General features: G+C 40.8%; 1 protein-coding gene across 18 annotated transcripts in view; it reads right to left on the bottom strand.

Annotated features, from left to right (window-relative positions):
• KIF6 (kinesin family member 6) overlaps positions 1 to 16,650 on the bottom strand; it is a 381,228-nt gene extending 364,578 nt beyond the window's left edge. For 4 of the 18 annotated variants that reach the window (XR_013383557.1, XR_013383558.1, XR_013383556.1 and 1 more), the window contains exons 1-3: positions 16,424 to 16,650; positions 12,422 to 12,531; positions 7,269 to 7,343 (exon numbers count right to left, since the gene is read on the bottom strand). Coding sequence is in view for 7 of the 18 variants with exons in the window: in XM_077904139.1 (XP_077760265.1) it covers positions 7,269 to 7,343; positions 12,422 to 12,531; positions 16,424 to 16,489 (251 nt within the window). In the remaining 11 variants the exon portion in view is untranslated. Of the gene's footprint in view, positions 1 to 1,109; positions 1,204 to 7,268; positions 7,344 to 8,918; positions 9,014 to 12,421; positions 12,532 to 16,058; positions 16,200 to 16,423 lie in introns of those variants that run through there. The other 14 variants (XM_077904142.1, XM_077904141.1, XM_077904143.1 and 11 more) reach the window with 9 other exon arrangements.
• Positions 16,651 to 18,209: the final 1,559 nt, after the last annotated feature.

Genomic DNA, 18,209 nt, shown 5'->3' with positions numbered 1-18,209 from the left:
ATTTATGCCTTTTGCCAAACTTGGGGAGTTTTTAGACATTACTTCTCTGAATACTTTGCAACCCCTCTCTCTTTCTCCCCTCCTTGGGGGTTCTGATGGCAGGAATGTTAGATAATTTGCAATAGTTCTTAGGGGTCCCTGAGGATCTGTTCAATTTTTTTCTAGCCTATTTTCTTTCTATTGTCCACATTGGGTGATTTCTATTGTTAACCTCTTCAAATTCATTGATTCCTTTCTCTGAGCTCTCCTTTTTGCTGTTGAGCCATCCATCAGATTTTTTATTTCACTTATTGTACTTCCCAGTTCTAAATTCCTACTTGGTTCTTCTTTATTTCTTTTATTTTTTTGCTGAGACTTTAAATCTTTTCATTTGTTGTAAGCATGTTCTAATTGCTCATGGAAGCATTTCTATGGTGGCTGCTTAAAATCCTTCTCAGATTATTCCAGACCTATGTCATCTATGTGCCAGCATCTGTTGATTATTTCGTCTTATGTAAACTGATGTTTTTCGATTCTTGATATTTCATATTTGATGCATGATTTTCAATTGTATCTTGGATAGCAAAGGTATTGTATCATGAGATTCTAGGTCATACTTCAATCTTGTTTTAGCATGCCTCCTCTGACACCATGCTAGCAGGAAGAGGTATCACCTTACCACTGCCAGGTGACAGTGAAGATCCAGGTTCCCCATCTATCCATCTTAAGACCTGTGGGGGAGCCTCGTTCCTGTGGGTGAGGGTGAGATTTCAGGCTCCCTTCTAAGCCTCATCTGACACCTTCCTGGATAGAAGAATGAGGGGCACCATACTGATGCCCACTGATCCCACAACAGGGTGAGGAAAGCCTTGTTACTGCTAGATGGTGGTGAACTCTATGATCCCATGTGACTTCTGATGACAACTTCGGGGAGGGGAGAAGGAGAAGTTGTTACCTTCAAGTGGTAACATGTGGGGATGAAAAGTCTTCCCACTCCTCTGATACCACCCTGGCAATGGTGGATTCAGTGCCTTGTGATAGCCAGGCCTTTGCTGTCAGGGTGGGGCTGGGGATTTTCCCATGGTATCTGGAGGGAGTAGGGCAACTAGTATAGAAAAGTTTCTACTCACTGCGTTGCCCCTTTCCTAGTCTTCTGACTGTAGAGAATAGACTTTTCTTGCCACTTTTTCTGAGCCTACTATTATTGGTGTTTCTGGGTCTGTTCCAGTCTGGGATACATGAGGGGGAAAAAAAACACCAAAAATCCACGTCATTCCTCAGGTCCTGAGGTCCCCTGGCCAGTCTACTTTTTCCTCATCTTTCAGAATCTTCTTATGTTTCTTTTATATATAATTCCCAGAGTTTTTACTTGTACTTAGTGAGAGGAGAAGTGTGTCTGCTTCACTTTGGTCTGAAGCCATAAACTACCGGGCATATTTTTAAAGTGGAAAAAGGATACATATGTCTAATTTTTTTCAACCCTTACACTGAACAAGGCATTGAAGTTTACAAAGTACATTTGAATACACTATTTCTTTTCATCCTCAAAACAGTCTTGCTTGGTCTTGTTGGCATCTCCCTTTCTCTCAGGGGATAACTGATTCCCCTCGATGGGAAGTCCAACCCAGAGTCTCACAATAACTCAATCACAGGGCTGATGCCTGAATCAGATTATTCCACTGCCACACTGTTGGAACCAGACAAGGGAGAAGCATGAGTACACAGAGGTGAAAAAATGGACAATGAGATTTGAGTTTATTTTTTTTAAGTACTTTTTTGTGGCTTCTCTTCTACCCCATTCTGGTCTTCTTGTCTCTGCTTATGCAGCAGGACTGAACAAGCTACACAACCAGCAGCATCAGCAGCAGAGCCTGTATCCTAGAAGCACAGGTTAGAGCCCTGCGGGGGCTGGACCCCAGCGCCCTGGGAGTATGGGACTGTGCCTCCTGTAAGACCTCCTCTACCAAGCCCTGGCCTCCCATCCAGCCAGAGCATGGTCCAAATATTCTAATACAGACTTCTCCCTAGGAGCTCCCAGTGGTAGGCCTGGGAACTTGCTTTTTCCCTTCATCGTCTTCTCAGCATAGACTGAAAGATCACACTTGGTTGTTCAATCCCGATAAAATCGAAAGTTAAAAAGAACTGGTTCACAGAGTGACTAATAGCATCATCACCTGGTTGGCCTTGTTGTACTGCAGATGCTTTAGCTGTCCAGTGGCAGCTGGGGGACTTCTGTCTTTGGCACAACCAATTCCCCTGATGGTGTGCACTCTTCATTTTGGTCAAACCATGTTCCTCTAAAGCACTAAATTTCTAAATTTTTCCAAAAGCACTCACTGCACATAAATTTCCCATATCCTAAGCTTTTAGGTAAAACATAAGATTAGATGAAAAGCTGAGATTCTGCAGATTTACAAGTGCATGTGATAGAATCTTAGGAAAGTCTAGAGTTTAACATTCTCTCTTTAAATGCTTACGTAAAATTCGCACTCTAGGATAATGTACCATGTTTGGCTTGTGGCTTCAGGCATCACCTTGATAGACCACTACATTCTCTCAAGATATATGCACTCCAGCTTGAGAAGCAGAATGCTGGGTGAAACGTCACATAAAACCACAAATTCCTTATATCTGAAATGAATATAACATTGCATGACAACTACACTTCAAAAGTACATTTTTAAAAAATCTACAGGCTCTTTCATATGATTTCATGATGCAATCCATGTACTATACACATTTGTGTACCTACTAAATATTATCTTTACAAAAAACTAGTCCAACATCAATGAGCAAAACTCATATGGCAAAAGGCTCTTTTTGCACGTTACTAAACAACATAGGATATATTTCAGAAAAAGTTCAAAAGGGGTGGAATGATGAGGTACTTCCTGGAGGAGATGTACCAAATAATAAACAACTAACCACAAAGATTCTTTTACTTAATCTCCAATGACACAAATGTAAAGCTTTACAAATTCTCACCACTGGTCATGCAGCTCTGTAGTCATGCAGTCACATCCCTCTTTGATTTAGGTAGGAAAAAATGAGTCTGAATTAGGAAGACTCCTGAATTATACCATTTTGGAAAGAAATAGAACTAATTTTATTTTGGTTTAATTGTATGCAGTAGCCAGAATTAAGCTACAATGTGTCAACCAACAGAACAGGTTTAAAAGGACCTGGTGTGGAGTGACCAAATTTAACCCTGGGCATGTACTCCTGAAGATTAATCTTCATAGGGAACACCAGGCATTTCTTAAAATCACCAAATATCTGAGGAAAATATGTACCAGGAAAGCAACAGTAGAGCATAAACATTTAAAAAAAAAAAAAAAGACATACAGGAAAAAAGCCAATTCAAAAGAAGATAATAATTGTCATTCAGAGTGAAAAGGGAGGACATCACATCAATAGACAAGAATAAACTTTTTCCCCCATCTCCTAGGAGTGAAAAGTAAAATTGCTAAAATTAAAAATTTAAGAGGCAGGTGGTAGAGAATGCATACAACTGAAAAGTAAATTACCAATGATGGGAGACTGAGCTAACAAATTCTTTCAGAACTCAGAACCAAAGACAAAGAGATGGAAACTAGGAATGGACAGTTATAATATTTGAAGGTGAGAAGTGGTAGTTTTAGAACTACAAGTTCCAAAAAGAGAAAATAAACAGCTGGAGGGTAGAAAATGATTTTGTTAAAATTATTAAAGATATTATCAATATGATGACCTGACCCTTGAGCTTGAATATAAGAGTTTTCAGACTGAAGTGGCTGAATGAGGCAAGAATACATGAATATATTACAAAACAGCCATATCTATACTACACTATCAATAAGTTCACTGCTATGAAACAAAGAACAAAATAAAAAAATCCTAAAAGCTTCCAGAAAGGGGGGGGGGGGAAAGGCATTTCCCTAGAAGAAATAAGATCCAGATCAACACTGACATCTTTTCAGCAACACTGCAAGCAAAGAGGCAATGGGGGAGTATTTTCACAGTTATGAGAGAAAGGAAATGTTTAAGCTAGAATTATTCTATACCCAGTCAAATTCCATATAACTGTGAAGGGAGATAAAAAGCTTCCAGAAATTCCAGTCTTGAACTTTCTAAAAAAGTATCAAAGGATGATGACCAGAAAAGACAGAAGGAATCCAAGAAGTGGACATAAGGGGCATGTGGGTGGTTGAGCGGTTGAGCGTCTGCCTTTGGTTCAGGTCATGATCCCAGGGTCCTGGGATCAAGTCCCATATCAGGCTCCCCACAGGGAGCCTGCTTCTCCCTCTGCCTATGCCTCTGCCTCTCTTTCTGTGTCTTTCATGAATAAATAAATAAAATCTTAAAAAAAAAAGAAGTGGACATGAGTATATGAAACAGTGATGAACGAAGTAATAAATATTAACTCAGAGATAAATTTAAATAAATGCTATTAATAAAAATGGTTAACAACAATTCAGAACGCAGTTATCAGTTGGTCTCAATACTGGAAATGACCTGGAGTAGGAAAGACAAAGTAAAAGTGAGCAAAGTGAGAGGCAGATGGAAAAACTTTAGATATCCAGAAAAAATACAAATGAGTTTAAATAATATCTGAACTTAAACTATACTGCTGCTGTTGAAGTACAACATACACTATAAGGGAACAAATGGAAAGCAGCACCAGCAACAAGTATAGTCAAACCAACAAACAGCAAAACAAGGAAAAACACAAAAAGTATGGTAAATGGAAAAAGTAACTTAAGAGAGAAAGAATAGCTCCAAACCTCATTATCATGATCCTAATAAATATAAACAGGTCAGAGTAATCAATTAAAGAGCAGGGACTCTGAGTGGCTGAAAAGGGAAAAGCGAGCTATGTTTTGTTTAGACCATACTTAAAATGTCACAGGGCAGTTGAATTAAGAGATGGAGAAAGATAAACCAGATAAAGGCTAACAGAAAAAAAATTAGCAAAAATAGTTTCATGAAAAATGGGGTGTAAGGAAAAAAAGTATTAAGGACAAAGAGGGGCACCTGGGTGGCTCAGTCAGTTAAGCATTAAGCATCCAAATTGATTTCAGCTCAGGTCATTATCTGTGTCGAGAGGATGAGCCCTGCTCTCCATGAGGGACAGATTTTCTCTCTCCCTCTCCTTCTGCCCCTCCCCATGCTACCACCATGTTCCTTCCTCTCCTGCTCTCTATCCCTCTCTCCCTCTCTTAGAAAAAAAAAAACTATATAGGACAAAGAGGAATGTTTCCTACTGGCAAAAGATAGGATTCACTAAGAAGACTCAATAGCCTGTATAAAAATGCCTGTCGTTCTTGAAATCTTGTCATCATTAGTTTGGGTGTCATTGTCAAGCCAGTGAACAAAACAAATCCCAGTCTTTGTGGAGCTTTTGTTCTAGCAGAAGACAGACCGAAACACTAATAAACAACCAAACTATACAGAGTGTCAGACGGTGATAAGTGCTAAAAAGCTAAAATAAAACAGGGAAAGGTGAAAGAGAGTGCAATTTCAAATGCAGTTAATTAAGGAAGGCCTTACAGAGAAGGTAACATATGTGCAAGACTCCAAGGCTGAGGGGACAGCCCTGCAGATTTCTGAAGGAAAACAATTTCAGGCTGAGGACCCAGCAAGAGCTGGAGGGGTAAGGGCTCAAGATGGAAGAGCTTGTTAGTAATGGGAAGAAAAAACCAGATACCCATGAAACAGAAACTAAGGCTCTCTCCCTGAATGATTTTAGTAAGTTTCAAAATAAAACACACAATGCTAGCTATCTGAAAAATGACATAACCCAAAAGATTACAAAAAGGAAGAGAATTTTAAAGATGTGTGACATACAGTCAAGGAGACTGAATTTAATCTGTAGAAGTTACTGGATTGGGACTATAACTAAAACTTTAAGCCAAAGCCTACTGGACTGCATTTCACCCACTGTGTAGGAAGACTGTATTAAAAGAGAAAGGCTTAGTTTGAGTAGGATTCATAAAACTGAGGAGCTCAAAAGACAAAATGTGGCAGTGAGTTTCCAGCAATGCCTGTGGCAAAGGGTATACTGATCAGTGGAACTGAAAAATGGGTTTATTTAACAGGTACAGATCTTCCACCACTTATAATAGGGTTCTGTCCAAGAAACCCACAATAAGGTAAAAATGCATGTCATGAACCTAATTTACCAAACATCACAGCTTAGCCTAGCCTAGCTTCAGTATGCTCTGAACCTCATGTTGGCCTACAGGTGGGTAAAGTCATCCACCACAAAGCCTGTTTTATAATAAAGTGTTGATTTCTTCATGCAATTTATTGAAAACTGTACTGAAGGCAAAAAAGGGAATGACATATGGAGACAGAATGATTGTAAGTGCATCAGTTGTTGACCCTTGTGATCACATGGCAGACTGGGAGCAGTGCTCACTGCCTCTGCTTGGCATCACAAGAGAGTACTGTACAGCATATCTCTAGTCCAGGAAAAGATCAAAATTCATAATTTGAAATAGGATTTCTACTGAATGCCTATCACTTTCACACCATCCTCAAGTTGGAAAATCCTAAATTGAACTATCGTACGTTGGAGACTGAACGTTTTTCATTTTAATCCAACTGATATCACAATGGGAAAGCAACCTTAAGTAGTGATAATTTCTCATAAAGATTTCCTACAAAAGGGGGGTGTGCTTATCAAAGAGGCTTGAGTGTCTGGTTCCAAAGACAGTTTGCCAATATATGCTAATAAAATGGCATTCTGATTTATTCGGTACTCTCATTGATGTTTGCTTCTAATAGTCACTAGCCTGGAACTATCTGAATATGTAGAAACACAAATGGCCTAGAAGCTAAGGGCCAAGCTTTGAAAAGTGGTTATCACACAAAGGTAGAGCTAGGTCAACCATTAGTAGCCCTCCTAGGTGTTACCAGGTACCTCATCCTTCATCACTCTGACCATATGTTGGAAATTCTGTATTGAGGAAAGAGTTCTGGACTTAGTGCTGTGATGTACCAGACCCAGGACTCTACTATCACTAGCCATGCAATCCTGAGCAGTGTGCTAAATCTCTCTGATCCTCAGAGAGTTACAGAGCCTTTAAAATGGGAGTAATGTGGCTAGTCTGTCTCTCTCACTGGTTTGTTTTAAGGTTAAGAATCTAAATCTAAAACAAACAGCTATATGAATAGAAGGTATTAATACACGCCCTGCAGCAATGAGTATATGACTGATATGCCGAAACACATTACCACAATTATCTGAAAATGGAAGACAAAGTGAAAAACCACGAACCCACCAAACAGAATATAGGCAATCCTACCTCTCGGCAACTGGTTTGGCAATGTTTTCAAAAATGGTCTCTTGGCTTGCGCCCTGATCAAAAATCTTTTGAAATCTGTAAATATTAAAGTAGTAATTATTTAAAGACTGAGCTGTAAACACAATTGGATTAATATTTTTTCCCCAAAAGCTTTGTAAATTACCCCATATTTACATCACTGGGCTTACCTAAGCTGACACAATGTTTGCCCTGTAGTCCCCACCACACTGCACCGTTGTACCCCTGTATACAAAGGGTGGGTAAACAGTATTGCTTTTGACAAGATCTGCACAATAAATCCCTCTGAAAAACTGTCGCAGCTTTGAACCAAATAATAAACTGTGTGTTCTTTAGCCCTCAAGAGGGACAGTGTCTGCAACTGGCATCAAACTCGAATCCAGATAAGTGTGTGAAATTGAAACCCAAGAACAGGATGTAAACAAGCCAGAGAACTTCTGATGTCTGACCTGTCAGGACAGAATGCAGCTGTGAAATGTACGATTTATCAAATTTGGCAAACTGAAATCAATTTTCCATCAATAGGTGCTATGTCCTGCTGTTGGACACTTACCTCTCGGGATAGTTTTGCCCCATTTGGTTAATCATGAATCAAAAGTCAAACAGTAAGTCAAAACGGGCCTATACTGCAGAGAGGTATCTTTATCAGACTGGCAAGGCCAGGGCCATGGGGGAGAGACTAGATGGTGTCGATGCTGCTCCTCTCACAGTGGCACTGTGACTGAGCTTAGTATGCGATCATGGGCACAGTGGGAAACCAGCAGTAACTCTCATGGTGTGGCAAGTTGCCTACCTACTGGAATGCCCCTCATTAAAAGATCATGAAAAAGTAAGAGAGAGAGACACACAGGGAGAAAGAGGAGGAGAGGGGCCAAAGGGAAGAGGTAGAGGGAGAGGGAGAGAGGGGGAGAGAGGGGGAGAGAGGGAGAGAGGGAGGAGGGAGAGAGGGAGAGAGGGAGGAGGGAGAGAGGGAGAGAGGAAGGGGGGGGCATAAGCATATAGGGCAAAATGGCAAAATAGGGCAAAATGGCAAAATGATGGGTGAATCTCCCACCAAGGGCAGAGGAGAGGCTACTGTGTTATTCTTTCAACTCTTCTGCATATTTAAGATTTTTCAAGATGAAAATTAGGGGTAGTGTGGCTTTAAAGCAAAACCTTTAAAACAAACATTTTGAGGGCATCCCAAGCAACTTTCAGGGTGGCTCAGGAACTTCTGGTCTCTGTTTCCCTTGTGACTTAAAAGTGAGTCGGGCGCACATTCAATTAAAGGAGTGACTACATGAAATGTGGGGCTGTTTTCACTACCAAGGAGTTCAGAAGGATGTCTGGGGCTGGGTGGGAAATACAAAATGGAATGAAGTTCATGGTCTTTAATCAATATTAACTGATTAATATTAAGCTGTAAGCCTTATCAACCTCCTTTTTGAGGAAGCAAATAATAAAATTACACAAAGAGAGAGACTGTCAGACACTGGCTACCATGTTTTTAGCAGGCAAGATTATATCTTAGACAGCAGTATTTACCAATTTGCCTAGAACACTCCTTGAAACGCTTTAGGTGCATCACAGCTTCAGATATGAACGCTGACATAACAGGGTACATGGCCACTCAATTGCTCGTTGGAGTACTACCTGAGTGCAGCAGTGCTTCTGAGGATGGTGATGATAATGTTGATTTGCTGGTGATGTCTGAGTGAACCCATCAGCCATTCCCAACTCCCACTTCCCTAAATAATAGGAATTATGTCTATCACCATGTAAACCGAAGAGATGGCAGGAGTTTCAATGAATCATACAATGGTCACTAAAGACCAAATATCATCATCCCAAAATATTTTGTTTTATATAATGTAGTTACACAGAAATTTGAAAAGTCATTATGATCAGCTAGCTTTTGAAAACCATGCAAGAATAAAACAGAATCATAGAGTTTAAAGAATTCAGTCAAATCTTTTCCAGAGAAGGAGGTTGAGGCCCAGGGAAATAAAGCAATTTACTCCTGGCCCTGGAGCTAATCAATAACGTACTCTGAGACATAACTTCGGTGTCCTGATTCTGAGAAGGTGCTTTCATTTATTAGGAAGTTGTGTAGGCTTTTTCTAAACTCCATTTTGAACTTGGCATATGCTGACCTTTTCCCACCCCAAACTTGTTCCTCCTGGTCCTCTTCATCCTACTACACGACAACTCCATCCTTCCAAACGTTCAGCCCAAAGCCCTTAGGGCATCCTGACTCCTGACTCCTCTCTCTCTCTCTCTCTCTTTTTTTCTCTCTCTCTCTCCCTTTCTCTCTCTCCTTCTCTCATTCTCTCCCTGCTCTCCCTCCCTCTGTTACACTCTATATCCCACCCATCTGATAACTGTCAGCTCTGACCTTCACAATACATCTAGAATGCAACTATTTCTCAGCATTTCCACTTGCTACTACTCCAGCCCAAGCTACCAGTTTCTTGCTTGGTCTCCCTTAAAACAGGCTGCTCTTACAGTCTATTTTCTACATGCCAGGACAAATGATCCTGCTAAGACATAAGTGAAACTATTTCATTCTTCTGTTCAAAACCCTCCATTACCTTCCCATTAACACTTTGGGAAGAGAAAGTTTACAAGGACTTTTCCCCAAAAGAATCCTTATGATGACTTATAAGGCTCTCTACGATCTAGACACTCTGCTGCCCCTTTGACCTTCTTCTCCTCCAGCCCCACAGACCCTTTACTCTTCCTCAGACATGCCAGCACTCTACCATCTCAGGGACTTGCTCTAGGAATTTCGTTGGCCTAGAATCCCAATCCCTCGGGTATCTGAATGTCTGACTTCCTCACCTCCTGTAAGCCTTTGCTCAAATATCACCTTCTTGTGACAGCTTCCCTGACTGCCCTATGAAACACTGCAACCATCTCTTTCCTTGCCCCTCTTCCTGGTACTCCTTATTGTCCTGCCTTATTTTTCTCTGTGGCACTTAACACTTTTTGATATATGTTGTACTAAAGGATCTGCCTATCTACCTCCTCCCACTAAAATGTAAGCACCATAAGAGCCAGACCTTTGTTGCATTCCCTGCTATATTCCTAGCCATTAAAACAGCACACAGCAGATGGTCAATAAATATTAATTGATTGAATGGATGAATTTTCTTGGGAGAAAACACCCTTAAAGTATTTAAATATTTATCTCTGAACATAGGTATAAGTGAAATACTTTATTAATTTCTTTATTTAAAATGCTAAAGCAGGGACACCTGGTTGGCTCAGCAGTTGAGCACCTGCCTTGGGCTCAGGTCATGATCCTGGGTCTGGAAACTGAGTCCCGCATAGGGCTCCCTGTAGGGAGACTGCTTCCCCCTCTGCTATGTCTCTGCCTCTCTCTCTGTGTTTCTCATGAATAAATAAATAAAATCTAAAAGAAATATAAATAAATAAAACAAAATGCCAAAGTCAATATTCTTAATCCAGAGATTTAGAAAGAATGAGTAAGAGATTTAAAAATAAGCAAATAACACATTTTCAATGAACATGTTTAAATGCACTGTTTGTGTCTGTATTATATAGAGAATACTTTGGAAAAGGCCAATAGATAGACATGTGGCCAATTGTTTCCTAACAATCACATAGAATCATGCTGAATAAAACGTTTCAGCAAATTGTGGCTTTATAGAGACTGGCCTCACCCAGATGTCATGAAGTCATAGCTACTGAAGTATGTAGCATGCTTACATCAGTGGAAGAATGCCTGCTTCAGAAAGATTAAATCATGCATTATTAAGGCTACTCCTTAAAGATCAAAATGAAAGGCAATGGGGAGCCAAAAAGATAGGGTTAAGGACCACCTCACCACGCAACCATGTGCTAGCAATCCCACAGTGCTTACAGTAAAAGGAGACCAAGAAGATGGGGTGGAAGTGGGAGGACATACATAAATGAGACACAAAGGAAAACTGTCAAGACCAAAGAGAATTTTTATAAGACATAAATAAATAAATGTATGTATATATGTATGTATGTAAATAAGAAATCTCGAGAGAACCATAAAAAATATCTGAGTTGGTTTTATGCAAAGGGCAAGGGCAGAAACAGTATGAAAGCAGAGCCCAAGCAAAACAGCCTAAAGGGAAATGCAAGACAGCAATTAGGATTCCTGCCATTGGCCCCAGAAATCCACTACCTAAATTTAGGCAGAGATCAAATACAGCTTTAACTTGGGCTCAGACTTCTTCGAAAGTCAAAAGTGGGGATGGAAGAAATAGCGCAGTCTGAAACTAGAGAATAAAGGCAGCATAAAGGAGCCCAAATCCCCCATTTCAAGGCCTGGCTACTAGAAGAGAATTTAGACCAAATGCACTGATGACAATCCAGGGGTGGCTGTTAGGTACACTTGACCCAATCCCTACAGTTTAGTGCTGTCCAAGAGAAATATAATGCAATCCATATATGTGAGTGTACATGTAATTCAAAATTGTCCAGTAGCCACTTTTTTAAACATAGAAACAGGTGAAATTAATTTTCATAATCTATTTTTAATCCAATATAACCCCAAACTTTAGCATTTTAATATGTAATCAGTATGAAAAAATTCTTGAGATGCTTAACATTTTTCCCCCCACACTAAGTCTTCAAAAATCCTTGATATATTTTACCCTTAGAACACATCCCAGTTCAGGCTGGCTACATTTTAAGTGCTTAAGAGCTACCAGTGGCTAGCGGCCACTTCCTTAGACAGTAGAGATATGGAGTGTGCTATGAGATCCATAATATCATTTATGTTATAAAGAAGGCTGTTCTATGAAGCATACAGGTTATATCTTAAGTTTTTTAACTTTAATAGAGTTTCGTCATACACTGAGCTTCCAATAAGTGCTAAACCAGAGCGGGCCAAGCAGGAAAAGGACAACACTAGATAAACAGATGTAACAAAGAAAGGCTGGGATCTTGGGACAGCATCTTGGATACAGAAACACACCGTCTTTTCAACTCTGGGCCCAGCAATGAAAAGACAACTGAAATCTACCTACTAGATGAAACAGAGAATTGCACTACATTCTCCCTCAAGAAATGGCGCCAATGTTTTCACAGTGGATATTAATACAGTACCAGAGTTAGTTCAATAGTGAAACAGAAACAAAGGCAAAAGATAAACTTACTTAAATTTGTAGCTTTCTCGCTTATTATTCACAAATCCATCTGCCAGATCGCGAGGTAAGATAATTTCCAGGTTAGGTGTTAATTTTTCATCTTCATCTATGGAATAAATCTGCAAATACGAAGACAACAAATGAATATAGCACGGTAAAATTATGGCTTGAAATTTGACCATGTTATTATGATAGGCATTGTAATTGTATAAAAAATTGCACTTTCTAGATAAGCCATAATATAGTATAATTTGGATAATTTTCCTCTTTGAACTGGGCACAGACTCTAACAAGTATATGAAACAGAAAAAGGAGTAAAACCTAAATCAATGCTCTACCAAAAGCTCAGATCTCTTTGAATGATCTAGTATTCAAATTTGAGCATTTGAGTGTCTCTATTGTTGAGAAACTAATAGTTCTGAGAGCAGGACATTAATCTACGCGCTGCTTTGGAATTATGTGCCAGAAATTAACATCTTCCTACAACCAATAAGCATTTCTGAGCATTTACAAAGTGGCCAAAGCAGATCAAAGGACTAGGTCTGAGATTTCTCAGACAGCTCACAAGAATGCTCTAATTCAAGTTATATTCAAAGCAGCCCAAGTTTCCGTGAGACATATTCAGGCATTTGATAAAAGACATGTGGTTTCAAAAGACATATGTAATTCATGTCTTTGATGTCATCTTCAAGGTTCTCCTCCCAGCTCAGCCACTAATTAGCAAGGGACCTGGGAGAAATCACTTAACCTCTCTAAACTGATATGGAAATAAAGGGTCTTAACCAACCCCTTTACAACTGCAGTTGTCTGATTCTCTTCAATGGTTACCTACTCCTTTATTTACTGGTCAGGAAAATCAAGACTCAAGCCTATGGGCAGATCATGTGGAATAAAGAATAGCATAAGACATGGTACCCAAAGACTTGTGTCCAACACTGAGCTCAATTTACCAGCTGTGTGACCAGCCACCATGGTCTGAATCTCAGTTCCTTTATACATAAAATGAGGAAAATATAATTGCCTCCCTTACAAGATTGCTGTGGGGATAAATGATGTCATGGAAATGGAAGCATTTTGTAATGCACCATAAAAAATGTTAGTCATTAGATATAGAGTTTTTTTTTTTTTAAGACTTGTTGTCTTTCACTAGGAAATAAAAAGTCTTTCTAACAGGCAATACTTCCTATTTAAGACTCATTTAGATCCTTGATTGGGGGGGGGAAGGTCATATTCTTAAACAAATAAAAACTTACCTAAATTTCCCAAAAATAATTTTCCTAAGCAGATTTCCTATTAAAACCTCTCACTTAAATCGTGAAGAAATCATGCAAAAAATGGTCTTGTAAAATAAAATTATTTGTAGAAAGTAATGGCATCAAGTCTGAGACTTTCTGTGGCTAGATTTTCCCAAGAGACATTTAAAAATTATATCCTGTAGGGCACTACACTAAAAAAATAAAAAATAAATAAGTTAATGGCTAGACAGGTGAGGGAAAGGGGTGTATAAGACATGAAACATATAAGAGTGAGGCACTCCTTTAAATTTGAGTTACACGTTTTCAAAAGTTCTGTAACACTCAGTGCTCAGAAGACAGAAAGGGCCATCTACTATTATGGTAGGAACAGTGACCCTCTACCTCTCTGATTAAGCCATTCTATGGGATCCCTGGGTGGCGCAGCGGTTTGGCGCCTGCCTTTGGCCCAGGGTGCGATCCTGGAGACCCGGGATCGAGTCCCACGTTGGGATCCCGGTGCATGGAGCCTGCTTCTCCCTCTGCCTGTGTCTCTGCCTCTCTCTCTCTCTCTCTCTGTTACTATCATAAAAAAAAAAAAAATTAAAAAAAAAAAAAAAAAAAAGCCATTCTATGAGGCATTAAGAAAGGTCCCTCTCAACCAGAAAATGTGTTTAGTCTAATTGATGGACTCTTTACCTCTAGTCATAACAATACTTATTTGAGACAGTGCTTTTTTTTAGACCTGGAAGGCAATTACAAGAAATGCAACGATGAATGTGAACATCATGTTTTGGAAATGTACTAATACGCAGTATACAAGTGAAAAACCTCAAATTATCAGAGGTTTGTCTTCTGCATCTTCTAAGTTACCACTCTATAAATTACTATAACTTACTTTATAGTGCCTTAAGGAATAAGACTAATGAAGTAATGGAACCACAAAATGAAGAGGAAAGAAAGAAAAATATCTTTGAGTCACTCCTGGTTGAATGTTACAGGCAAAGAAACAACCAACCACACATCTCTCAGGAGCAAAAAGATAGGGTGCTAAAAGTGGGACTTCTAAGGGAGAGCAGGGATATACTAACTCAAAATGTGTTCATCTGTATTCTCTCATTTTTGTGTATGTGGTATAATGTTGCATCTTCGTAAGAATCTGCCATTATAAAAATACAGTAGGACACCTAAAAATACTCCCTGGAGTATCAAACAAAACACTCTACAGAATCCTACCTAAGAAATGCAAAAGAAGGTACAGTAACCAAATACTGCACTTTAAGAAAAGAGAAAGTTCAAAATTACATCCAATATTCTCCATCAACCCCCTACCTCTGCCACCCCCTCACCCAACCAATCCTCTAACATTACCAAATCCAAGCACCTGCTTCCCACTGCTGAGTCTATGTAGACAAGCTCAATATTTTTGGCTAAGAATCTGTAAGAGGTACAGAGGGACTTTACATATAAAACACTGGGTATATATGATGCCCTTTTAAAAATCTTCTTGTAAGTGAATACAAGAGGAGAAAAAAATGGGAAGATATCCATGGTTCCTTCCTACACTACTTTATTCCTTAAAAAAAAAAAAATCAGTATTTTCTTCTCACGCATCTTCTCCTAAAGTAGTTTATGAGTAAAAAGGCTTTTTATGGTGATGATGACAAAGACTCCATATTCTTGTTTCAAATACATAAATTACAAGAGGCAAATGCTACATTATGATATATGATGATGTCACATACATACACACTGTAGATATGGAACAGATATAAAATATTATTAATAATATACCCATTGCAGGCACTCGTGAGTAAGACCGAGATTGATTGCTCTTACCTAAGTTCTCACTTTGGGAAGCAAAAAAAGTTTTGTCCGAAGAGCCAAGAACTTTGTAATAAAAAGCCCTTCACTAAAATCAGGGCTCTGCTACTCACTGGGTGGATGACTTGGCCACATTATCCAACCTGAGACTCTGTTTCCTCACCTACAAATATATGGGGAAAACGACATCCACCTTGCAGCATTCTGCAAGTGGAGTATCGGAGATTATGCAGACAAAACACTAAGGGGGACGAACGACTCTGCTCTTTCTAGGGAGGAAAAACCAACAACAACCATGTTTTGAAGCATATAAGAAACACACCAAGTATCTCTGCTCACGGCAAGGGCAAGGTCTTAACCTCCCTGCGCGTCTGAGTTTCACACACTGGAGGAAGCACCTCGGTAAATGCTCAGTGTTTTCTGAATGAAAAGTCTAGGTGTGTTCTTTGCATCGGGATGCACAAATACGTATACCTGCAAAAAGTATTATGCTGAGCCTTGATGTATGTGCCGCACAATGAGGATGTAGTTAGGCAACACACTCCTAAGGGCCCCCTGGGCGCAGAGCCGCAGCCTATCTGTCTACTTACAGTATCTGTATCATCCCAGACCCGCATGGACCTGCACCTCTTGCTGGCACGCTCTGCCCGGTGAGACGCGCATCGCGTTGGGCTTCCCTGCGTGCGGAGCTTGCAGCGCCCCGTGACCCCTTCCCAGAGAGGGGTCCGCAGGGTGCAGGGTGAGGCGCGGCCGTGAGCCGAGCGTGGCTGGGTGCACAGCGTCCGGCCCGCGGGGCGCTGCGGGGCGGGCGGCGCCCTGGGGTCTCGGCCGGGGTCGCGGACTCGGAGCTGCAGCCGGCGCCCTGCGCGGAGCCCCCTCCCCAGCCCAGGCCCCCGCGAGCCGTCCCTCCCCTGCCGGGGAGCCCCCGCCGCGCCGGCGCCCTCGCCGCCCGTACCCCCTGTTGCTGCTTCCGGACAGTGGGCTTCACCCTCGCGAAAATCTGTATGGTCTGCTTCACCATCGCCTCCCGGCTCTGCACTGACCCCTGACCTCTCTCAGGGTCTGGCTCCCGAAACTCGGGACGCCCACCGCTTCCGTCTAGCCACAGTCTTAGCAACAGTAACCAGGGACGCTACCCAAGTTGCCCCGCGCCAGCCAGGGCCGCCTCCTCTCCCCGATCGGTTGCTGACTGTAGAGGGGCGGGAGGGAAGCACCAAGGGGCGGGCTTGGGGAGGGGCCGAGCGGAGAGCGACTGCGCACGCGCCGGGTCGAGTTCTGGGCACCACGTTTAGCTCCACAGCTGGCCTACAGAGTGGTTAATGGGGTGACAACCACCATGCCCTGACCGGTTTCTTAATCCAGCCTTTCTCTGTGCCAACACCTCTTACTTAGCACTGAAGTCATTCTGGTTTTTATTATTCATTCATTGAAGAAATGTCAATCTGTGACAAGCAATATGCTGTCTGGGAATGATCCTGAGCTGAGCACAACTGTCTCTGCAAACTAGAGATGAGGGTCTGAGGATGGAAGCAGCTTTTTTTTTTTTTACAGGAAGTTACAAGTTACACCGGGGTTGGGGGTTGGGCATGGGATTCTGTGGAAGGCGCCTCTTCTATCTGTGTTGGACGAGGCCAAGACTGGAAGAGAGAGGAACAGTTTCCCATGCAATGGCACTGTCAAGAATGGATGGGCTCCCTTGTGCACGGTTGGTAGGAATGTAAATTTGTGCAGTCGCTATGGAAAACAGGATGGAGGTTCCTCAAAAAATTAAAAATAGAATTGCCATGTGATCCGGCAATTCCACTTCTGGAAGTGTATTCAAAAGAATTGAAATCTGGATGCCAAAGATATCATTGCACTCCCATATCCATTGCAGCATTAACCAAGATGAGGAAAAAGCCTAAGTGTTTATCAGTAGATAAGTGAATACAGAAAATGTGATATGTGTATATATGATTATTTAATATATTATTTATCTTCTATATATAATGGAATATTTTTCTGCCATTAAAAGAAAACACAAGAAAATCCTGCTATTTGCAGCTACACAGATGAAACTGGAGGGCATTATACTAAGTGAAATAATTTACACAGAGAAAGGCAAATAGTGTCTGATCTCACTTATCTATGGAACTAAAAGAGCTGAATTCATAGAAACAGAGAGTAGAATAGGTGGTCACAGATTGGGGTGGGGAAAATGGACAGATCTTGCTCAAAGGGACAAATTTCCAGTCATAAGACAAATAAGTTCTGAGAACCTAATGTACAGCATGGTGACAGTAGTCAGCAATATTGTGTTATACACTTGAAAGTTGCTAAGACACTAAATCTTGAATATTCCGTAAATGGTAATTATGTAAAGTGATGGAGGTATTAATTTTATTGTGATAACAATTTCACAACAGATGATCCCTGACTTATAAAGATTTTTTGTTTTTGTTTTTAGATTTTATTCGTTTATTCATGAGAGACAACAGGGCGGGGGGAGGGGGCAGAGACACAGGCAGAGGGAGAAGCAGACTCCCTGCAACGAGCCTCATGTGGGACTTGATCCCAGGACCCTGGGATAATGACCTGAGCCAAAGGCAGATGCTCAACCACTGAGCCATCCGGGTGCCCCTATGAAGGTCTGACCAGTGATTTTTCAACATTATGATGGCACAAAAGTGATATGCATTCAGTAAAAACTGTACTTAGAATTTTGAATTTTGATCTTTTCCCAGGCTGATGATATGCAGTAT

The sequence above is a fragment of the Canis aureus genome, chromosome 7 (assembly GCF_053574225.1).
Source record: "Canis aureus isolate CA01 chromosome 7, VMU_Caureus_v.1.0, whole genome shotgun sequence".
Lineage (NCBI taxonomy): Eukaryota > Metazoa > Chordata > Mammalia > Carnivora > Canidae > Canis > Canis aureus.
Note: the sequence above shows the minus strand (reverse complement) of the source record. Positions and strands in the feature narration are given on the sequence as shown.